This window comes from Orycteropus afer, unplaced genomic scaffold, assembly GCF_000298275.1.
Source record: "Orycteropus afer afer isolate SDZICR_OR568_19922 unplaced genomic scaffold, OryAfe1.0 scaffold00007, whole genome shotgun sequence".
Lineage (NCBI taxonomy): Eukaryota > Metazoa > Chordata > Mammalia > Tubulidentata > Orycteropodidae > Orycteropus > Orycteropus afer.
Genome location: NW_006921594.1, coordinates 6,484,855 through 6,509,205, shown reverse-complemented (window position 1 = coordinate 6,509,205; position 24,351 = coordinate 6,484,855). Strand labels below are relative to the sequence as shown.

The 24,351-nt window shown below is 41.1% G+C and overlaps 1 protein-coding gene across 1 annotated transcript in view; it reads right to left on the bottom strand.

Annotated features, from left to right (window-relative positions):
- Positions 1–372: 372 nt before the first annotated feature.
- DOCK4 (dedicator of cytokinesis 4) overlaps positions 373–24,351 on the bottom strand; it is a 353,512-nt gene continuing 329,533 nt past the window's right edge. The window contains exons 44-54 of the mRNA XM_007945030.1: positions 17,378–17,554; positions 16,593–16,676; positions 14,491–14,610; positions 14,024–14,145; positions 13,575–13,695; positions 12,522–12,603; positions 12,239–12,348; positions 9,396–9,468; positions 7,294–7,407; positions 4,036–4,097; positions 373–804 (exon numbers count right to left, since the gene is read on the bottom strand). Of these exons, the coding sequence (XP_007943221.1) occupies positions 373–804; positions 4,036–4,097; positions 7,294–7,407; positions 9,396–9,468; positions 12,239–12,348; positions 12,522–12,603; positions 13,575–13,695; positions 14,024–14,145; positions 14,491–14,610; positions 16,593–16,676; positions 17,378–17,554 (1,497 nt within the window). The remainder of the gene's footprint in view (positions 805–4,035; positions 4,098–7,293; positions 7,408–9,395; positions 9,469–12,238; positions 12,349–12,521; positions 12,604–13,574; positions 13,696–14,023; positions 14,146–14,490; positions 14,611–16,592; positions 16,677–17,377; positions 17,555–24,351) is intronic.

Below are 24,351 nucleotides of genomic sequence, written 5' to 3'. Positions count from 1 at the left end.
AAGTATCAAGTATTCAATAAAAAGTATACAACGTTATCACACATCGTATTGTTTGACAATATTGTACTGGTTTTAAGATTATATTTTAAAAAAAAGTGAACATAAAAAGATACAAAATGAGTTTTTATCACTATTTACCACTTCCAAATGAGAAACGTTTTCATGAAATTCAGCCATACTTCATGGAACACGTGGCGGTTTTGATCAGTAACTTAATATTGTGCAACATTATTTTAATAAGCAAGTTTCCATTTCATTCATTCAAAGAAAAATCGGAGTAAGTTATTAAAGTGCCTACACTAAATGTCTTCTCATCATACTTGGTATTTTGTAAACGGCAAGGAATTCATTGTAGGGAAACAGGAAAGTGACTTATAACTGAGAGACTTTCCGGGGCAGGGGCCTTGGCCTTGGCCCAGGCTCAGTCCTGCGGGTCCCGTTCTCCAGGTGGTTGGATCGCGCTGCTAGGGGCTTGGGGGGCAAAGCGGGTGGCTCGGAAGTGACGGGAATGGACAGGCTGTGAGGTAGCGGGACCGGGCGCCGGAGAGTCCGCTCGTAGACGCTGTATGGCGGGGGCGTCTTGCTCTCCTTGCGCACCGGCTCCTCAGGCCCACTGTAGGGGGACACCGGCCCCGGGCCCGGCTGCTCGTTCACCTGATTTTCAAAGCCTGAGGTTTCGGACGTGCTACACCGGCTGAGAGAGGAAATCCCACTGCTGTAGCTTCCGGACAAGACTGGCGAGTTGGAGATCAGGCCTGAGGAGTGATAGTCCACTGGAGAGGGGGCGAAAGACTGCACAGAGCCCTGCTCCGATGTCACATGGAAAGGGGGGGAGACAAAAACAAGAGACAGAGCAGAGTCAGTGGGCACCCAGCCAAGTAGACTGTTGTCATTCACAGCACAGGAAACACACACAAGGTGCTTATCGGCCAAGCTCATCATTCCTTCACTCAGTTCACTCCACAGCCCCCTTGACTCCTCTCATCCTATCTCAGGAGAGGAAGAGGAGAAAATAAATCAGGAGAAGAGTTCAGAGGTACAGCATTATCTCTGCAGTTTGCAAGAGTGGGGACAGGGGTGCCATTTCTCCTTTCTGGTACAGCTAGGAATGAGCTCAGAACTACAAAGGCAGAGTTTTTTGAAGACACGAGCACAAGCCACTCTTCTCACCAGAGACACCAGGAGGACAGGGAGAGGCATCTTAAGTCCTGCACTTGATTCTATCTCCAAACTCCTGAGGTGAAACTGCAAACTCACAGCCCTCAGGCTCTACCCTGAAATGTGAACTATTTCACCTACATGGTGTTTTAACAAAACCTGAACTAGTTGCTAATATTTAAAATAGGAAGATTTCACATACAACTCCAGACTTCCGGCATTTCATAAAGAACTGGACGTTCTAGCAACAGTGGCTTAAATTTCTAGATGGAGATAATCTTTTCACAGCTGAGCCCAGGCTGTTCCCTTTACATGGGCGTGAACTTTTCACTTTACAACAGTCCCTACCACTCCACATGGTGTTCCGTCCTGCCTTCTCCACTCATTTATGTTAGTGGTCTGGCCCCATCTAGAATCTGAGTTTGTTACTTCCTCGACTGGTGTCCGAAGGAATGTAAGTCCTAAGGGATGCTCTGTGAAAACAGCGTTCCATGAAAAATACTGAGTATTATATACCCTTTATGTACCTTCAAAGCATATTAGTGTACCAGTGCCTTCACACCCAGACAATAAAAAAAATCCAGACAATTTTGTTTAGCCTACTGCTTTCTAAACTTATTTGATAATAGGGCCATTTTTGCACTTATCAGAAAATGTCCTATAAAACTAATGTTCTATGGAACATACTTTGAAAAATGCTGCCCAAGAAAAATTTTACCTTGGTATGTCTTTTTAAATGAAATAACATTGTGGACACAAATCCTTTCCTTTACAGGAAACTAACATTATGCATGCCCAACTATGAGATCCAAATTCACTGCTGTCTCTGTCAAAAACTGGACCCCTATGTTCCAAAGAAGACAGAGGGAAGCTCAGCCTTCTCTATAAGGTTTAGTCTGGCATTTAACCAGACTGGAAAAAAAACTAAACTCTTATCAGTTAAGGTAGCAAACTACATTCTAAGCATAGCAAAACTAATAGCTTGGTGGCAGTGTGCCCTCTAATGTAACACAGGAGTTACAACACAAATGCTCAATCTATGATCTTCAAACCCTATTCATTCAGACGTGGCCATAAGGGTTTGTATGGCCAGTCAAACTATATTCAAGTTTGCAGAGAGATAGTCTGGTAGAAGCTGCCCTACCAGACTACAGAGTAACACAATTGGGGTACACAAAAGGAAGGAACCTCTGAATCAGCCCTTGGACAGAGCTTTATTCCTCTTGATCAGGGATGAATTTTACTTTCTGGTCTCTACCAGTCATCATCTCTGTCCTTGATAAAAGAACCTGGGGTATTTTGGTAGCTACTTAAGTTTATTTTCAGGCCTTGGGTTACTTTTATTTTCAAGAATGAATCTCTAACACTTACTGTTTTATTACTACTCTACAAAATCAGATTGAAAACCACAGATGTGAATTCCATAGGATCATGTGGGAACTCTTTGCTTGTAATGGTCAACGGAAGGATGCCAAAAGGGCATGTTGCTTTCCCCCACATCATATCATGCAATCTATGGTTTCAGAGCAAATGTGCTCACATGCATGTCATGATTAACAACAGCTGCACTGCGGAATGCCAATAAAGCTAGCAAACAACTTGTATTCGCCAGCAAATTTCTACATAATAAATTTGGGGAATGCAAATGAAATCATCCTTCTTTGCAATATTTTTTCTCCACTTTGTTTTGTTTTCCACGTTCTCAATTTCTGCCATCATATTCTTGTTGCTGTGTGTGCTGTCAAGTTGGTTCCAACTTATATAGCGACCCTACAGGTAGAGGAAAACGGCCCCACAGGGTTTCCCAGGCTGCAGTCATGATGGAGGCAGATTGCTAGGTCTTTTCTCCCACAGAGTAGCTGGAAGGTTTGAATCACTGACCTTTCGGGTAGCAGCTGAGCATGCTTAACCACTGCTTCGCCAAGACTCCTCAGGTGCCCTTAGTGCCACAGATTCCCTGGATTACAACCAGCCCCTGGTGTGTTTTTAGAGGCTAATTTGTCTTTTTCTTTCACATTAGGTAGAAATATCTCAACAAAAAGGACATGGAGCCTTAAATCGCAAGTCACGCAGGTATACATTCTTTCAACACTCACTTCAACCTCATGTTTGCCTCTGTTGCTGCTGCTCTGAACACTAACCTCTCAACTGTACTGACAATCCTTGCAGCCAGTCCAATTCAATGTGGATGGAGACTAAATATTATTCTTCACCTTCATGAGGGATTTCGTATGTTTAGAGACATCAAACACTGTATATTTAGAGACATTAAACAGCCTATGTCTACATACCAATTCAGATATCTGACCTTTCAAAATTTTCTAGTTTGTTCCCAAGACATATTTTTTATTCATTTTACCTCCTTGCTTTTCATATATTTCCAACATAAATGAAATACTAAGTTTAAAATATTAAAAGAGAAATAAAGTTGGGTTTGGCTTTGTCAAAATGAGGATAATGATAAAGGCATGAAGTCACAGAGGAAAAGTAAGGAGATTTTGATTATTCATCTTTTTCAACCTAAGTGCCTTTTTTTCTTTTTGTAAATGTGTCATAAACCAAAAGATCAGGCTGCAAATGTCCCAGGAGGTCCACTGAGACCATCCTTCATTCCCAATTCAGTGTACATAGTGACTCTACGTTGTATGTTCTCAGCCCTGCCATTTGGGGAATGAAGTTAATATCTGAAACCAAAGGGCTACAGTCACCAAAGAAGCTCCCCAAGAGGAAAGCCCGTGCTTTCTTTCACATCTTCCTCTCTTCCTTCTTTATATGTTCTTTGCCTTATCTGCGAAAATGAAAATACCTCTTGAGTTTTTTTTTAAAAAAAGGAACCTGGGGCCAGTTTCTAGTCTCCACCTAACGAAGGGCCTGTACCTTCAATGGAGATCGTCCAGCAGGGGAGGGGGATACTGGCGTCGTGTGTCTTGCGGGTGAAGCTGTAAACAGAGAGACGTATCACTTTTATTAAGAAAAATCAGGTGGTTGACTATCTGCAAACCCAGAGAAATGGTCCAAGGCATAAGGACCTCCTGGCAAGAATGGGGAGAAGCTAAATGATGGCTATTCAAAACAGATTCTTTGAGAAGCATGGCATTACAAAGGCATGGGACAATTAATGAAGAGTCACCGTGTACATATGATGCTGTAACGAAGGTGATAGGGTCCCAAACAGGTCTAACATTTCCATATATTCCCCCAAAGTCCAGACATTTCTCTGTGTGATCTATTACAAGTTACAAGTGCTTTTATACATATGTTCAGGTGTAGAGGACAGGGAAATAGCTTTGCTTGAGAAACAGCTACTGACTGTGGCCTGAGCAGCAAAGGGAAGACTAGGGGTACCCAGGCATCTTGGAATAGGCCCACGGGACTATATATATATATATATATATCAGTTTTCCCTTTTATATCCCTAGTACTTATGAAACACAAAACCCTTGGCCATGTCCATAAAAGGGTGAGAAGTTGCCCATTTCTCTCCCAAAAACCTATGCTCAGACCCTCCCTTTATCTCTTGGGTGGTGGTACTTGATGGATTTCATCATCACACCCAAGAAGAGCTTTCTCTTTGTTTCTCCTGTAAGATTTTCAGGTCCTAAGCCTGGGAAACAGCATGTGTGATCACACTGCTCTCCCTGTGTCTGCCTGTGGATCCAATCCAGCTCTCTAGAGCAGAAACATACAGTAAAAGCCTGTGTGACACAGCCAAGAGGGTTACTGTGCACCATTTTTCTCAATTCCACCTAGAGAGGTTTCTGGGAGCTCAATGTATGCTGTTCTGTGATTAGCTGCCATTCGTCAAGCTGTCACAGGGTAGGTTTGTGACTCATAAGAAAACTACAGAAAGGCTGAAAGGAAGAAAGACAGACAGTTAGAGACCTCACCACAGTGACCACAGATGATGACATATGGACAGAGCATGAGAGCAATCAGTGCAGAAGGGACAGCAGCCCTGCCCAAAGTTAGCTTGGGAGATATAAGGTCACCTGTGTTCTCTGAGTCCCAGGGGACGCAGAAGAGTGGCCCGGGATCATAACGAGGGATGGTGTGCCTGCCATCTTGCATGCTGGGGCATGCTGTCAGTGCTTGTCAAGTTTTAAGATCAGTGTTAGTTCTTCTCTCCCATGTGTGTCTAGAGAAGCAGCTCCTGACTGGTAAGTGGATTTCTATCATCACTGTGGTGGAAGTCAAGGTGGTCTGTTCCAGGGACTGCCTCCTCTTGACTCAGGCAGTCACTGACATTACCACTACGGATACCACAGTGACCATGGCACCCACTGCAGGTTCAGAGAGAGATTTCCCTGGGAAGCTGTTGTCCCACAGAGACCTATAATTGTTCTATTAGTTCTATTCACTTTGAGCTAGCTTAGAAACCTAACTACAACTAAGGCTACCTTTGAGTTAATTAAGGAGCTCAATGGTTAAAGCATTGGGCTGCTAACCAAATGCTCAGCAGTTTGAACTCACCAGCTGCTCTGGGGAAGAAAGATGAGGCAGTCTGCTTCTGTAAAGATTTACATCCTTGAAAACCCTATGGGGCAGTTCTATTCTGTCCTACAGGGTTGCTGTGAGTTGGAATTGACTTGATAGCAGTGGGTTTTTGGTGGGTCAACTTGATTTTGACTCACGGGGTTACAGAGTAGAATTGCTCCATAAGTTTTTCTCGGCTGTAATCTTTATGAAAACAGATCACCAGGCCTTTCTTCTTCTGCAGTGCTGCTGGTTGTGTCAACTGCCAACCTATAAATTAGTAGTTGAGCACAAACCATTTGCACTACCCAGAGATCTTACCATTAATAATACTGCTCCTTAAAAAATGCTTTTCAAGTTCTCAATTTTAGATACACCATCAGGTTTAAATAGGAGACTGCCTGAATATGCATAAAAATGAATAAAATATGAATTACTAGGTTAATAAGTCTTAACCCTCCTTGGTTCACACAGCTAATGCAAATTACCAATCAGCCTGAAGGTATTTCTTCTTCTGATAAAATATTTCAAATCCTTTCAAACATTACTGGTGAATTTTAGCTTTGACAGGTATAGAACAGATTTGATAGCATATATAGTTTATTTTAAAAAGAGGGAGAGTCAGTTTTGTCTTCTTAATTAAAAATAAATAAATAAGAAGATACAATGCTCGAATTCAGCCAATGAAACACCAATCCAGAAAATCCATGAAGGAAATAGTGCTGTTCTTTCTCAAGCTTTTAGGCCAGTTCTATTTGTAAAGCTTCAAACCAACTCTGGACCTAAATAACTGCTAAAAAGGCTCTCCCCATCCCCAGAATAGGTAGAGTTAGGAGGGCTGGGCAGGCAGTTCTTAAAAACTATCCCACCAGTAGGTCGGTCCATCAGGCAAAGGAGGAAAAGAGTTATTGCTATGAACTCACAAAGGAATGTTTTCTTCCAGAACCATTTTCAGTGGTTCTCAAGATCTGGTGAGCAGAGGAATAACCTGAAAGGCTTAGTGAAATACAGATCTAGGGCCTGACAGAAGAAATGCTTAAAAAAATTCTCACTCAGGAAGTCTGAGGATAGGCCTAGAGGTTAGTTTCTGAAACTAGCACCTCAGGGGATGCTGGATCGAACCTTTGAGAAATACTGCCTTAGAAAACAGACCTTTCCAACCAATAGATAGGGGATTATTACTGTGAGAGCCAGGGAGTTGTTTTCCAGAAGCCTACCAAAGTTACCGGTAGTCAGTTCCTGTTTAGGGGCAACTTGAAACCTTGGCATCATTCCTGAACAAGATTGAAGCAAGTTGCTGAGTTAGCAGAAGCTGATAAGAAAGAGGCGACTAAAGCAAAGGATGAAGAAAATGTTAGTGGCGTTGTAAGGACAGGGCACTTTTCCCAGATCTGAGGAAGGTGCTGTGGAGGAATACAAAATCTGTCTGTGGGGTTTATCAAGAAAGGACCACTGCTTGACTCAGTAGTTGATTCCTTTCAAAATTAAGACAAGAATAGCAGTTTAGGAAGAGGAAGAACATCATCAACAAATTGTGCAGCTACTAAGTTATTTACCTCAGAAACCGAATGCCTACCTTTTTCTGGGGAATTCAGAACAAGCTGGAGTACTCAATAAAAATTATTTTACAGAAGTGATTGCTCGAATGCTTCAAATACCCACCAGTCAGTGTGGGTCTTGGAGGGACAGGGGGAGAGATAAGCTTCCCACTATCCGACATGGTCTTGGCTTCTTTCCCACTGTCCAGGCTCCAGCTGCTAGGGGTGGGGTTCACAGCTGGAAGGGAATAACACAGCTAAAAACACATGGTCCAGCTTTGCTCTTCCAATGTGTGAGATCTTATATTAGGAGAAAGTCAGAATTATCCAGAATGAAAAAAAAAAAAAAATCAACTGGATTAAAAAACTAGGAAACCTGAATACTAAACCTGTATTTACTTGGCTAGCTAACAGTTGGGAGCGCTGGTGGTGAAGTACCTAAGGCATTTGACTGCTAACCAGAAGGCTAGCAGTTCAAACCCAGTAGCCACTCCTCGGAAGGAAGGTCAGGCAATCTATTTCCGTAGTGATACTGCCTTGGAAACCCAAGGAGGGGTCACCATGAGTCAGATCTGACTTGATGGCAGTGAGTTTGGTTTTTTTTGAGCCAACAGTTACAGCTGACATTTAATTAGGTGATAGCATGTCTCTTTACTTTCCTCAAGCTTTCAAAAAGAACTACAAAAATTACAAATGCTTGTAGATGCTGGATAACAGCTGGAAGTCATAGTCACTAGACTATTTACAAATTTGTTTTTTAGTGGAAATTTCTGGACAAGTAGCACCCAAAAAGGGAGAAGGCAATGACGTGCTAATATCTGAACTCTTTGGCAGTACTGTGGGGAAAGACCCCCAATACCAGACCATACTGTTGGCCAAGCCTTTGAGGAAAGGACTCTTGTTTCAGAAGTCAATGAGTTATACTGAAGTATATACCAAAAATCAAAAATAATTTGGGATACTAAGGGTACCATTCCCATTTTTGTAATCTATCTGCTCCTTGCTTCAGTAAGATGAACAAACAGGAGCAATCCTGTTAAGAACAAGGGTAGGACGCACAAGGTTATAAATAGCCTCTCTGTAAGGTTTACAAAATCAAGTCTTAGAAAGATTTCCAGTGGCTTGCTCCCTGTACAAACACTGCCATCTGATGGACATGCCTGGGATTTCAAGATTTACCCCTTTAAATAACCACTTTCATTTAATGGGATGGAATTAATTAAATTTTTTTTTTCTCTCTTCCTTTACAATTTGCTTTGTTTTTAATAAGTAGAAAGGGGTGAGATGACCACTGCATTCCTAAATTCTACAGCCAAAGATCAATAGTTGACTTGTAACATTAAAACAATCTGCATTTTAAAATAATTCTGGCTAAGGTCACGCTGATTTTGATCTCCCAAGGAAAGTTTTAGCGTTAATGTATCACTGTATTCAAATGACAACACAGTGTAGTTCTTAATGTGGGTAATTAAAGTGCACTTTTCCAGGACATTTCATTAGTGACTTCTGATTCATTGGCCTCTCAGGTTCGTATGCTTGACCTGAGAGAAGTAAATGGGTGACTTGCTGCAGGCCAGCCACTCCCCTCCACCATCACCCCCTCCCTGTAACTGAGGAAGTCACATTTAATCTGTTCTCCATCCTCCGCCATCTTGCATACAGTGATGCTAATGGGCCATTTACTGCTATGAGTGGGTTTGGTTCTTTTTTTTTTTTGTGACCTTGAGGCAGGGCACACTCCATTATGCACTGGATTGCAATTCCTAAATAGTATTTAATTGTACAACAGCCATGTCTGAGTCAGGCAAACAACAGATGAGCTGGCAGAATGAGCTTTGTAGGGAGACAAAGGATGGGGCTATGGAATCAGTCCAGAAAGTGATTATTTTCATTATGTTGAACAAATAGCCTAACTGGCAACTTTCTTTCAGGAAAAGCAGGAATTGCCTTGGTGACAAACCACATCGCAACCAAAAGCCATTAAACAGGGGCACTCCTAACTTGCTCAGACTCTACTGCTAACTCCTACATAAAACAAAAAAGTTTTTGAAGAATGGATTCTGAAGAACTATCTTTCATTAATTCCCTAAAAAGCAAACTAGTCCTGGTCATTACAGATCTCCAGAGTATGCCTTCTGCACAGACACACAGAAGACTGGAGAAAAGGAGGACAAAATGAACCCTTCAGCAGTTCAGGATTGAGGAAGGGGCTGCCTTTATACCTACCTTTCTCAGGTGCAGAAAGATTAGGGTCACTGCGTGGCAAGGCACCGTCTCCAATGTGATTAAACAGCATTCTCTGAAAAGGTACAAGAGGCCGTTCGTGTGGTACCACGGCTGACACGGGAGACCTATGTCATCACTGGAATTGTTTGCTCAAAATAATTGTTATACAGGATGATGAACCTAAAGCAAAGCCTTTGGTTCTGAGAACAAGAACGTACCGTTTAAGAATTAGGTTTTAAATATAAATGGTAAATTAATTTTTGTGATAAAATATAGGGGAAAAAAAACAAATAGTAAATAATGGTTAACTTACAGAGCCCTTTGTAAATACAATGCTAGATTGGCAACATGAAATGCAAGTAAGAAATAAAGCAGAAATATTGCTCATAAATCCCTAGTGACTAGGCTGTAATCTCCTTTACATTTTAAGTTCTATATTAGGCTAAGACATATGAAACTGCTGATATTCTGTAATTTTTAATCTACAAAAATGCCAATTGTACATGGTTCTAGTTAACGTATTAAAAGAAAACATACCATGTCCTTCAATGTAGACATAATACAACAAAGCCTATTATCGAAATGTGGGCAACATACACACTGCCTCAAATTTTACCAAAAGCAGAAAACTCAAGGGATTAATCAGAAATGCTCCCAGAGTCCCTCATGTTGGCAACATGTTCTCCTAGAGCAGATGGAATAAACTGTGAAATCTCCTTGCAACATCAAGTGACAAAGGGAAATAAAAATAGGTAGCTGGTTCAGCCAAACGCATGCAGACAGAATTTCTGTGAGACATCAGTGCAGATGAGATGTCCTGGGACTTTTAGGAAGGTCATACAATCAGCAAAGATAAACCAATCAAGCCAAATCCACTCGCTCTCATCCATTTCGGTGGCAGTGATAGACTTCTACCAGGTTGGTGCAGAAAAACAGAGAAATTAGCTGGAGTCTATATTATTATTCTTCTCTGCTCCCAAATTCTTTCAAAATGATCTGAAAAACAGGGCTACACATGAACAGGCATCTTTGAAACCACTCGTCAAAGCGCTTGAAGTGTGCAGAGGTCTGTGCCGGTGGCCCTGCACTCACACAGACTAAGAAGGACCACTTCAAAACTAAGATGGGCGGAAACAGACAGCAACCGCTGCCCTTGCAATGCACTAAAGAATGTCAAAGGCAAAACAAAGATTGCCTCTGCACTCTTGAAGTTACCGATGCAGCACTCTCAGACAAGGTCTCGGGAGAAGAGAAAGTGCACAGAAATAGCGTGGTTCTCCTTCAGGGTCTTTTGCTAAAGTAAGATCTTTCCCAAGATTTCTGCTACATACACATACACACACATACACACACATACACACACATACAAGCATCAACTCATTCATCCAACTACCCCTTCTAATGTTTAGGTCCAGTTGCTGCCAAGATGATTCCGAGCCCATGTGTGGCAGAGAACTGTGCTCCATAAGGGTTTCCTGGCCCTTCTGAAGCACCTCTTGGTGGATTAGAACAACCAACCTTTCCGTTACTAGTTGAGTGCTTAACCATTTGTGCCACCCAGTGAATCCCAGTGTTGACATAGCAGCAATGAAACACAGGAGCCCTGGAGGCACAGTGGGAGCTCTGGTGGCATAGTGCCTTAGGCATGTGACTGCTAACCAGAAGGCTGGCGGTTCAAACCCACCAGCCACTCCTCGGAAGGAAGGTTGGGCAATCTACTTCTGTAGAGATACCACCTCAGAAACCCAAGGAGGGGTCGCTATGAGTCAGCTCTGACTCCATGGCAGTGGGTCTGTTTTTTTTTTTTTGCATTTGGTGGCACACTGGTTAAAGCACTCCACTGCTAACCGAGCTACTCCACTAGCTACTCCAAGGGAGAAATATGTGGCAGTTTACTTCCATAATGATTACAACCTTAGAACCTTATAGGGCAGTGTGGTAGTTAAGGTTATGTGTCAACTTGGCTGGGCCTGGTTTTGAGTGGCTGGGCAGCTGGATGTAGTATTCCCCATGGTAAGACTGGCAATGAACTCCATGGTGGAATCTGCCGTGAGTAGTTGCTTTAGGGATGTGATCTTTTTTCCCGCATATAAGGAGAAGCTTTGGTAATGGCCTGGAGCTTTTTGGCACAGTGGGATCCTACACATCCGAGTATTCACTTAGCAGCCTGCCATGTTACCTGCTGATCTTGGGACTATCTCTGGATTTGAAGCACTGGCCTGCCATGTTCTTTGGTAATATTGGGACTGTGCCACTTTATTTGTTGACCTTGGGCTTCTTAGCCTCAGCAGTCAGCAACTGCCTGAGTGAAAAGACACCTCCAACTCCAGTGGGCCAGAAGCAAGAGGCAGAGGTGAAGCCCAAGGTCGAGGGGCTTTTAACCAGCTCCTAGAACTTGGCACTTTGCAGCCAGACTTCTAGCCTCCCAAACTGTAAGAGAATAAATCTCTGCTTGTTAAGGTCACCCATTTCTGGTATTTTCTGTTAGAGCAGCACAAAATAACCCAAACAGGCAGTTCTACTCTGCCCTGTAGGGTTGTTGAGAATAGACTTAATAGCAACGTGAATGAAATATAACATCAGATCAAGGAGGGTAAAATCATTCCCTATTTCTTTCTCAACTTTACTACTCAGGCAACAATCTATGTATACCTATCAGGAATATGGCTTAGAGATTTCTAAAAATGAGCAGAGAACATAGGTGCACTCTTCACCCAGTGGTATCTGTTTTCAATCACAATCCATCTGGTTGCTTCTGGCAGGTAAAGTGTGTTTCTACAGAGTTATGCAAGGCACTCCAGGCTTTTCCCTGTGTTTTGGTCTCTCCATCCCATGAGGACTACCTGGGAAGGCTCCACCGGTGTTGGATAGATGGCGCTGCATGGTCTCTCTCTTGGCGACAAGCAAGAATTTTCTCTGGAATGTTTGTGTTTGTCAGACAACAAAGGAGAAGCTGGAAAGAGAAGGAAGGGAAGAAGCATCAGTGACGTGGTGGTGGCAGGCCTGCTTGGAAGGAGTGCCGGAGTGCTGGGCAGTAGGGTGTAGTTCAAGATGTTGAAGCCACAGTTCCCTGGGACTGGAAGGTTCTCTGGGCCCTGTTAGTTTGCCCTGCATGCTGGCACTGACCTCTGGCACTTGATGGAGCAGAACTTGTCACATTAGGTGAAGCGGAATGAGTTGAACTCAAGCTTGAGGTAGATGGACTTGGCTGGAAATACATGGGGAACTGTTATCATACATGGTTTAGAGGCTTCAAACAACACTGACATACTGGAAACAAAATAACCAACTTTTGGTTTTGAAGCATAAAAGGCCATTTAAAACTACAGAAAAATCTTACTAATTCAGACTGATAAGGAGGCTCATCTGAATTAATCAAGAATTTGAGATTTTTGCTATCATCAAAGGAGTGCATTCCCAAAGCCTGAGTTGTGTATGGTGACTTACTACTACCAGTTAGCAAAGCACTTCCCAGCTGAATAGTAAGCAGAATGACCTCCAGCCCAGAGCACATAAATGTTCCTAAAAGGCACGAAATGTGCCTTGTCATTATTTCCCAATATATGTTTCTAATAGTAATTTGCCTTCTCAAAAACCATTGTGGAGGAAATTGTAGCTCTTTCTGAATGATCATAAATGTGCAATTAGCAGTGTCTCAATAAAACAATTTTGTTACAAGACTCACATTTGCTCTATAATTCTTACAAAGTCTCTCTCTGTATATATTATTATTATCTTCTTTTGGTCAAATAACTTTTTACTATGGAAAATTTCCAATATATACTTAAGTAGAGAGAATTTTATAGTGAGCCACAAGACACATCTTAAAGAAATAAAAGCCATACAGAAATGCTAAGAGGTGGCTGTGTGTGGTGACATGCCCCAGGAGTCCTGGATTGAAGAAAAAAATCAGAGCTAGATCTCAAAGCCAAGGCCTACACAGCTTGCCCAGGCTTTTCCATTGTGTGGTTAGGTCTTCTCAGAGTGGATGGGACAGCTTTGAGAGCACATCTTTGCAGACTCCAGAGACACATAAAGAATTAAGAGTGCTTCAGTACTTGTCTTTAAGTCAACTTCTTGCCCTTAGGTCTGCTCAGTAGCACAGAAGAATGAACAGGAACTCTCATGATTGAGACAATAAATGAATAGACACAACTAGACAGAAAGCTAATTAAGTACCTGCATGTTAAAGACTTCATCAGAGCTTTCTGATTGCCCTGTAATATTGCTTACTTCAGCAGAAGCTTGGGAGGACAGTGAGGAGGAGGAATATCGGTTGACAGCTGGGTAACTTAATGGGCTGTTTTTGGGGAAAAAAAGAATGGTCGTTAACTCGGTCTCCAAATTGCACTTTATCACATGCTGGCATGGTGTAAAATCGAAGGAATGAAAATACGCATCCCATTTTGTTGTCTCCTGTTTGCCTCAATATAATCAAACGTTTGAGTTTATTTATTTCTCATGCTGTTGCTGTTTCACTCGTGGCAGATGTCTGCAGCTGCCTCGCGGGTGAATTATTTCATTAAAAAATAGTGTATTTGACAAATTGTGCCATAAAGGATGAAAGAATCATTCCAGATTCTCTTGTGGAGATGCCAAATTGTAAAATAATCCCGAATATGACTTACCTGCGTCTAGGAATTACCCTGGTGCCATCTGGGCTCATGGAAGCAGGTGCTGAGTTTCTACACACGCGAGGGCTTCCATTAGGAAAATGGACTGGGCTGGCTTGTATACAAGCAGAGAACTCCTAAGGACATGGCGGAGAAAATATTTTAGACTAGTAATAACACAGGCAAAAAAAAAAAAAACCCTGTAGGATATTTTAGTATACTAGATACACATCTTAATTGTTATGAAATCTTTGTCTAGGAATCTTTTAAGGTACGTTTCAGTACTATTCAGCCTTCTCTCATTTACTTTTTTTGTCATCAGAAAAGGGGAGTATGTCATACAGAAGACACAGCATATAAAAGGGTGCAGTTTGGGAGAAAAACCAAAAGATGTCACTATTGGACACCTCATCATCCCTCTAACTGGAAAGCAAATTGGCAATAGTCAGACTGCTCTACCATGGACACTTTGTGTAACACACCTGTATCCCTAAGCTTGACTTCATCACGAAGAACTGATCAACCAACTTTTTGTGAAGGGGTCTCATATCTTGAGGCACAAACTTCTCATGCACAGCCAAACCAAATTCCAGAATCTGTGCCTTGAAAATATAAGGGGGAAAAAAAAAAACCACATCAATGACTACTACTAAGGGCCTGCGAGGTGCCAAGCAGGGGACCATGCATTTTACATGATTACCAATCCTCTCAATTTTATAGCACAGGAACAATGCACGAGGAACTGACGCTCAGAATTCTACAACAGAACTCTGCAGGAGAGGAAATGGAGGCTCAGAAAAGTCCTGCACAGGGATTTGAACTCAGGTCTGATTTCAAGACTTGATTTTCCCACTACTTCTGCTTCCCTCCTGTGTAATTTTCACTTTGTGACAGCATCTCTTCTTAACAGTTGTGCATCCTTTGGCCCCTTCCAGCCTTTCCCAGGATGAGGCAGGGAAGGAGGGCAGGAGCGGCTGTGACAGGACCTATCCTCTAAAAGGTACTCTCTCTTCCCTGGTGTCCTTTTCTCCTACATCAGGGCCTTCTGTGTTTTTCCCATCCCTCCTGCAAATTTTCAAAATCTGTCAAGAGAGGTGGTGAACTCATGCCCAGGAATCCTAAAACAGCTGCTATGCTGGTTTTTGCTAAAAAAGATTACTCTTCACGTATAATAATGCAAAAAGGGAGCAAGCAGCTTCTACTGAAAAGGGGGGAAAAAGTTTTCTGGCTATGATGACTCAAAGTGATGTGCATTTGTTCAGAAAGGTGGTGACCTTGGGTGGTGACTAAGGTAATCCCTGAAGGATGTGACAGTTGGAGGAAGTTGGCTGACAGCCACACACTCAGCAGCTGAGGCAACAAGTCCTACATGGAAGGAACATCAGGGCAGCATATCCCCACATCCACAACCGTTCCTCTGAACTGCTTCACAGAGGTCCTGAGAAGGATGGTGCCCTCTCTACCCCAAACCTTCTTCTACTGTCCCACAAAGATGATGAGGTCACACAGCAGGCACAGCTGGTCTCATGACAGAGACTGGATACTCTCTAGACCATAGCTCCTTCCACAAGGCTTCAGGAACATAATCGAGCAGCGTGTGCAAAACTAAACCCTCTCAATTCTATTTTCTTGAGAGGCTTCTCAGTCCTAAGTGACAATATTAATTCTGGGGAAAGAATTCAGTCAGGCAGAGAGACTCCTGAGTGAGGTAAACCCCTCACAAGAGACTGTGCTCAGGTAAAATACAGATTTTTAAAAATCAAGAAAGGTTAAAGTCATCCCTAAGAACTGATGACCCAAATTGTTCATATGGTGCCAAATAAAAAAAATAAACTATGCGTCTCTGGAGTAGAAAATGATGAGGTTATCTCTACTTTTGTCCATATCATACTATCTGTAGGCTTAATTTGCAAAACATGATGCCGTGTTAAAGCAAAGTGCATTGATTGCTTACGTCCTCATTCTAGCATTTAAGTAACAATCCCATCTATCCACCCATCCATCCATCCATCCATCTCCCATCCATCCATTTATTTGTTGGCCTGAACTTACTGGAGCACAAAGTTTTCAATAAAAAGTTGGCACCAAGCCTATAGCAAGTCCTTAGGAAGAGAATGTTCAGAAGACCTAAAAGGATACAAAACTCACTGCCATCAAGTCGATTCTGACTCATAGTGACCCTCATTGGGTACCCAACTTTGTATGTCTTTATGAAAGTAGATTGCCTCATCTACCTTCTGAGGAGTAGCTAGTGGATTTGAACTGTAGACCCTGTGGTTAGCAATAAAATGCTTTACCCACTATGCCACTAGAGCTCCTTAAGAGAATATATGAAGCATTTATTTAAGGGGCTGCCATGGCTTACTCATTGTTAAATGTATTTTTGCATCAAATTAGCAGGGCAGGGGGACAGAAAAGTAGAAATTAGCAAGTTGGGATCCAATCTAGGTGAATCTGCAATTCCCAATTGCCAGCTTCAGTTAGACCACCACATAGAAAACCATGTAGCTGGGTCTCTGGCTAAGTAAGAACACATCCAGGCAGGACAGAGAGAAGGTAATTGATTGGCTTCTGCCTCCCTTACCTGCTCCAGCATCAGCTCTCTTAACCGTGCAATTTTCTCTCCATCTTCAGGGTGACTTAAGATATATTCTTTCACAAAGAATGCCTAGTAAGAGAAGAGACTGTCAGTATACTTGAGGAGAGTTAAAAGGAAGTAAAAGATGTTGTTTTTCAAGATCCAGAACCTTCCAAAGAAATGAAACTATTACAAACCATGTTTGGGCACAGATGGAGTGATTCTTAGAGTAGGTGGCTGGCCAGAGTGGATTCGTAAGAAAGATTTGTTAAAAGGAGGTAAGAGATTGTATAACAAGTACTTTTGGTAAAGTAAACCAACAACAAATCCAAATCAACAAGCTTTATAACATTATATCCCAAAATAAATTATCTTAACATTCAGTGTGCCCAAGATGGTGGCCTCATCTCCAAGAGTCTTCCTGTTTAAAACTAAGAGGCAGATAAAAAGTCCGCTTAAGATATCTTCTAACCACATCAGACTTTTCTATGACCACGCACCTCTTTGCTAAGGGAAAAGACATTTATTAAACAATCTTGATCTTCTCACTACTTTTATGGATCAAAAACACACACATACACACATTTTTATCCTCCAAATATCTCACGTTAGGAGGTGGAATAAGTGGGCATCACAAATTACTGTAGATTTGCACCACTTAACAAATGACTCCATGTGTCAACTGTAGCACTGTTTGTATGCCAATGTATGTACTTATTTTTTAAAAAGATTGATGAAACCCTAAAAAGTCACATCTGAAAACTTTCTCTCAAATAAAACCTAATTCTTACCTCTTGGTACCTGGAAACACCACCATTAACTGCAGCATCTATTACTCCATTCAGGCACATGGTCAAGGGATTAATATTCTGCATCTGTCTTGTCTGACACTGACTAATCAGAGTCTTTAGTTGTTGATTCTTATTTTCCAGCACTTCAATTGCATTTTCTAGAGGACTCATTTCTACCTGAGAACCAAATAAGCATCAATATATATTGAATTTTGTGACATTCAAGAAGAAAGACAAAGTAGTTGATGCACATTCTTAATTATAATAATTGTTATTATGTGCTCCCCTTGTTCCATCAACATCTCTACTAGGAGCTATCAGTAGAATAGACAAAGAGGTGGAGGTCTAATGAACTGTTCATTAGTAAGGCAAGGAAAGAGCAGGTGATTATACTCATTGGTTGAAATGTAGTTTGGATAATCAATGATCAATTATACATTAGCAAAACAACAATAAATATAATCTTTTAAAAATATCTAAGCATCTCATATCTTTTATAATGTATTTTTCTTTTCTTCTGAATGGCTAAATATTCAAAGGGCCCTGTACATTATTAACACCTTCATTAACATCATCTAATCATCATCGTGGATTCTTACTCAATGCAAAGCACCAAGAAAAAGACAGTAACGCATTTACAGATCTTTTGTGTCAAGGAGCTTTAAGGCCAATAGGGAAGATGGGATATATGCTTGTATGGACCACCCGCTCCTCAGAAGGAAGGTTGGGCAATCTACTTCTGTAGAGACACCAACTTGGAAACCCAAGGAGGGGTTGCTATGAGTTGGAAATGACTTGACGACAGTAAGTTTGGTTTTTTTCTGGACCCTATATGAGTCGGGGCTGACTCGATGGCGCATAACAACAACAACAACAACATTTACATATATAACAACAGCACCACAAGGTAGGACAAGACAATATCCAGTTGAGAGCTACAGAAAATAAGATGGTCATATATGTTGCAGGATGTATTTGTTGAAGGGGAGCCAAATAGAATGGTAGTGACTTAAACATTCTAGGTTGTTACAGGGGACCTAATTGTGAAAATGATAAAAGTGCTCTTGAAATGTACGGAGTCATGACTGTTATTGTGATTAATATTCTCTTTGAATTGAAAGTCTGTCATGCTCTCATCTATAAAGTAATCCAGAAACCAAAACCAAACTCACTGCTGTCGAGTCGGATCTGATCTGGGGTGATGGGTAGATTGCCCCATCTTCCTTCTGAGGAGTGGCTGGTGGGTTTGAACCACCAGCCTTCTTCTGGTTAGCAGTCAAATGCCTTAGGCACTATGCTACCAGAGCTTCCATAAAGTAATCCAGGCTTGCAAAAAGCATATTTAAATGTTGGTTCTTTCAGTTAAGTTTGTTAAGGAAACAAACTAGAGTTTTTTTTTTTTTTTTTTTAAAGGTTAGTTAGGTCATCTAAAACCAATGTGGAAAGTAGTAGAATGACTTGGCTATATCAAAATTAAGAATGTATGTTCATCAAAAGAAAGAGAAGTTAATTCAAAAAGGTAAAGATATTTATAACATGTATAACTATCAAAGAATGCAGGCCCAGGATTTTTAAGAATTCCTACAAATTAATAAGTAAAAGATGAAGAACCCAATATAAAAAACAGGCAAAAGACATGAGCAACCATTTTACAAAAAAATCCCAAAAGCCACTGATCATATGAAAAGGTGCCCAACTTCAATTGTGTCAAGGAAATGAAAAATATTACCACAGCAGATACTACTATACACTCACTGGAATGGCAAAAATAAGTATAACAATACTGAATCAGAGTGAGATATGAAAAACAGGATCTCTCAATTCTTGCTATTGGAAGTTCACATAAGTTCACTTTGGAGAACAATTTGGTATTATCTACTAAAGTTAAAGATATACACATCTATGGTCCAACAATTCTACTTCTAGGCATATAACTTAGGAAAAGCTGAGCAGCAGATGTATGCACACAGGTCAGGAAACCGAAAAACGCTCACAACACAATTGTTCATAATAATCCTAAACAATCTATATGTTCACACTAACAGGATACATAAACATATTGCACTATGCTCATATTGTGGTATGCTCACACATGGAATAGCATACAGTGAGGAAAATAATAAATTTCAGTTACATGCAATAACATAAATGGATGCCGCAAACATAATACTGAGTGAAAAGAGCAAGTCATACAGTATGATACCATTTATAGAAAGTTTAAAACCAGGCAAAACTAAATGATTCTTTCAGAGAAGCATAAATAGTGGATAAATCAGGAAAGGAAAGGAACATCACAAAACTCAAGATAGTGGCAACCTTTAAGGGAAAGGTCCAAATCAAACAAAACCCATTGTCATTGAGTCACTCCCAATGCATGACACTACAGGACAGAGTAAAGCTGTCCCATAGGATTTTAAAGCCTGGAAATCTTTACAGAAGCAGACTGTCGTATTTTTCTCCTAGAAGTGGCTGGTGGGTTTGAACTGCTGAAGTTTGGGTTAGCAGATGAGCACTTAACCACTGTGCCACCAGGGCTCCTGCAGGGGAAAGGACAGGAGCTATATTCAGGCAGAGGTACCTTGTAGACCTCTAGGGTGCCAGTGGCAATGCTCTGTTTCTTTATCTGTGTGGTGGTGAGTATTTACTTTTAAATTATTTGTGACATTTGTCTATGTACACAAAAGCTAAACCATAAAGGAAAAGTCTGAGAACTTTGATTATAATTTAAAAAGTAAACAAACACAATATACACAGACAAAAGAACCTGGGAAAATATTTCTAATATATATTCTAGACAAAGTATTAATACTTCTCAAATATTAAAGAAATGAAAACTAGAAATGGAATGACCGGTATATTTGCAAAGTATATAGAGTAAATAAATAATGAAAACATCTTCACTAGTGGTCAATAAATGCCAAAAACAAAAACAGGCCTTAGTATGATCATTTTTGGTCTTTTATATGGAAAGGTTAAAATAACCTACAACATTCAGTGTAGAAGAGGATTGTGGGAAATGGTACTCCTCTAAACCATTATCTCCTCCAGATTGAGCATATATTGACATATATCACCACTGATACCTGAATCAAGGTGGAGATGTAGATATCCTTTGATAGATCATTTCACTTCTAGGGAAATGATCCTAAGGAAATGGTCAAAGAAATGTGCAAAGATATGTGTACAAAGAAAGTTCATCAAAAAATTATGTTTCCCTAGTACCCTGACTCAATGGCACATAACAGCAACAAGTACCCAGACTTTGATCTCTAAATAATGTTACAACTAATAAGAACGAAGAGTCGCTGGAGAAAAGGCTGATATAGGGCTGGGGAAGGAGAGGCACCAGATGAGCCTGGGACACCTTGCCATGCCCTGTGATCTCTTCCTAGAGGAATGTCCTCCAGCAAAGGAGGCAGGTGACCAGGTTTAATCTCAGTGTCAATGTTGTTGTTGTGGTTGTTGTTAGGTGCTGTCAAGTCATCTCTGACTCATAGCAACCCTATGTACAAAAGGACGAAACTGCCCGGTCCTGTGCCCGTCTCACAATCCTTGCTATACCTGAGCTCATCACTGCAGCAACTGTGTCAATCCATCTCGTTGAGGGCCTTGCCCTTTTTCACTGACCCTCCACTTTACCAAGCACTATATCCTTCTCCAGGGAATGGTCCCTTCTGACAACATGACCAAAGTAGATAAGATGAAGGCTGGCCATTCTTGCTTCCAAGGAGCATTCCAGCTGCACTTCTTCCAGGACAGTTTTGTTAGTTCTTTTGGCAGTCCATGGTACTTTCAGTATTCTTCACCAACACCATAACTCAAAAGCATCAACTCTTCTTTGGTCTTCCTCATGCATTGTCTAGCTCTCACATGCATATGAGGTGATTGAAAACACCATGGCTTGGGTTAGGTGCACCTTAGTATTCAAGGAGACATCTTTACTCTTCAGCACTTTAAAGAGGTCTTTTGCAGCAGATTTGCCCAGTGCAATAGATCATCTGATGTCTTGACTGCTTCTTCCACTGGTGTTGATTGTGGAACCAAGTAATGTGAAATCTTTGACAACTTCAATCTTCTCTCCATTTATCATGATGCTTCTTATTGGTCCAGTTGTGAGGATTTTTGTTTTATGTTGAGGTGTAACCCATACAGCAGAATGTAGTCTTTAATCTTCATCAGTAAGTGCTTCAAGTCATCTTCATGTTCAGCAAGCAAAGTTGTGTTGTCTGCATATCTCAGGTTGTTAATGAGTCTTCCTCCAATCCTAATACCATGCTCTTCTTCATACAGTCCAGCTTCTTGGATTATTTGTTCAGCATACAGATTGAATAAGTACGGTGACAGGATACAACCCTGACACACTCCCTTCCTGATTTTAAACTATGCAGCATCCCCTTGTTCTGTTCAAATGACAGCCTCCTGATCTATAGAGAGGTTCCTCATGAATACAAGTAAGTGTTCTGGAATTTCCATTCTTCTAAATGTCATCCATAATTTGAAATGATCCACACAATTGAATGCTTTTGCATAGTCAATAAAACACAAATAATCATCTTTCTGGTATTCTTTGCTTTCAGCCAAGATCCATCTGACATCAGCAATGAACTGCCAAGAGGAAGAGATGTTATCTATGGAATGCCCTTAGCAGGAAGTCCCCCGCTACAGGATTGCTCACAGTAAATAAACCTAGGATTCATAAGGCATGATTCCCTGGAGAATGTTCCTGAGAATCTAACCTCTTGAGTTTGAAGTGGAAATGTTTCAGAATTTAATGTCTTTAAATTATTTTACATGATTTAAATGTGCCCCCTGTGTGAAGACCACTAGAAACCTCATTTAGAGACTCCCATCTATTATTATGTATTATTTCTATTGATGTGGGAAGGAGGGATCTGGGGGACCAGGCTGGGTGTTTAAGATATCTTTGCTCCATCTGAGCCTTTTTTTTTTGTTTCTTCTCTCCCACTTCCTCCCTGTAGTTACCTCTTTCCTGTGTCCTTCTCTCTCATGCACACCCGCTCCCCACCGAGCTGTCTCCTTGTGCATACACTGCCCTTCTATTCTCCCATGACTGATCTCTCCAAGGAGTGTATCTACCTAATGAATGTTCAGCTCATATGCCTGTCTTCTGTTTGGCTGAGACTATTTGGGTGAAAGTGTGCAGAGCACATTCACTTTCCATACAGCAGTTCACATACACTCTGTCTCATGACATTGACTACAATTTACCACAATGCAACAGTTCCCCTCCCACTTCCTCCCCATAGTTACCTCTTCCCTGTATCTATCCCTCCATGCACTCCTGTCCCCTAACTGTCTCCCTGTGCATAAACAGCCCTTCTTTCTCCCATGATTGCTCTCTCCAAGGAGTGTATCTACCTCAGGTACATGTTCAACTCATATGCCTGTCTTTTGTTTGGCTGGAAGCTACAGGTGTGGATTCAGTTCCAGACCTGAAGGGCATCTAGGGGCCATAGTCTCAGTGGTTCTATTCTGGATATATTTTGAAAGAGGAGCCAGCCATAAGATTTTCTGATGGACTTGATGTAAGGTGTGACAATATTCTCAGCATCTTTAGAGTTTTAAAAATTCCTGTTTATATATTCAATTTTTTTTATTATGGAACGTATGTATGTAAAAAAAACATTTGCTCTTTCACCACTCTTCACGTGTATAATTCACTGACATTATGCTTACATTGTTCAACCATCACAATTATTCACTTGTACAGTCTATTTTACAGCTATCTTGCTTAACATTTTAAAACTGAGCTTAATTTTTAATCAGAAAAAAAAAAGTCTTTGTTTAAAATTTGAAAACGGAATAAATACGACAAATACTAAGGAAACAATAGGTCAAAGGCATTGTTATCTTAAGCAAAATTTAATAAGCTTCTCTGGGGCCATGACTTAGAAATAAAGGCTTACAGTCTCATCTGTGGTTCTTTGGTGCCAGATATTTTAGAATTCAGAATTTTTCAAATTTTAGAAAGGTCATATAGGGCACAAATGGCATATTATAAAGCCCCAGCAGGGTATGGAACAGTTCCTTTAATCAAATATATTACTATTCTGCAACTTATATGTAGCTCTGGTGGTGCTGTGGTTAAGGCATTGGGCTGGTAGCCAAAAGGTTGGCAGTTCAAACATACCAGCCACTCTGCAGGAGACAGATAAGGCTGTCTGCTTCCATGAAGATTTACAGCCTTGGAAACCCTATGGGACAGTTCAACTCTGTACTATAGGGTTGCTATAAGCTGGAATCAACTTGGTGACAGTGGGATGTATATATATAGAGAAGTCAATTCCAACTCCTAGCAATCCCCACAGGGTTTCCAAGGCTGTAAATTTTCAATGAAGGAGATTGCCTCATCTTCCTCCTGTCAAGTGGCTGGTGGGTTTGAACTGCCATTCTTCTGGTTAACAGTCAAATGCTTTAGGCACTATGCCACCAGAGCTTCTATCTATGTCTATGTCTATGTCTACATCTACGTCTACGTCTACATCTATATCTATCTATCTCTGAGGAAGGAGGGGTGGCGGACAGAGAGAGAGAGAGAGAGAGAGAGAGAGAGAGAGAGAGAGAGAGTAAGCCTTCACACAATGTTATACCATTTTAAAAAAATTTTTGTGTATATATATATATATATATATATATATATATATATATTTTTTTACTGGCCCTGGCTCCAAACAAGTGGCCATGACCAGGGGAAAAGGGGAGGGGGACTAGCTGGTGAGGGGAGAGATCATGTCCACAACATTCCATTTATACACAGAACTAAACAGACAAGCATGGAGTCACCACTGCGGTTAGAAGTTGGCAGCCTGGTAAGGAGGAGGAGCAGGTGGGGACTGGGGGTACTGTTATAAAAAAATACAGTTACCTCCCAAACTGGGGTGCCTGGGGAGTCTTGATCTTCTTCAACCCAACAGGAATCAGAAGATCAAAAGTGGTTTGGGAAGGCCAGAACC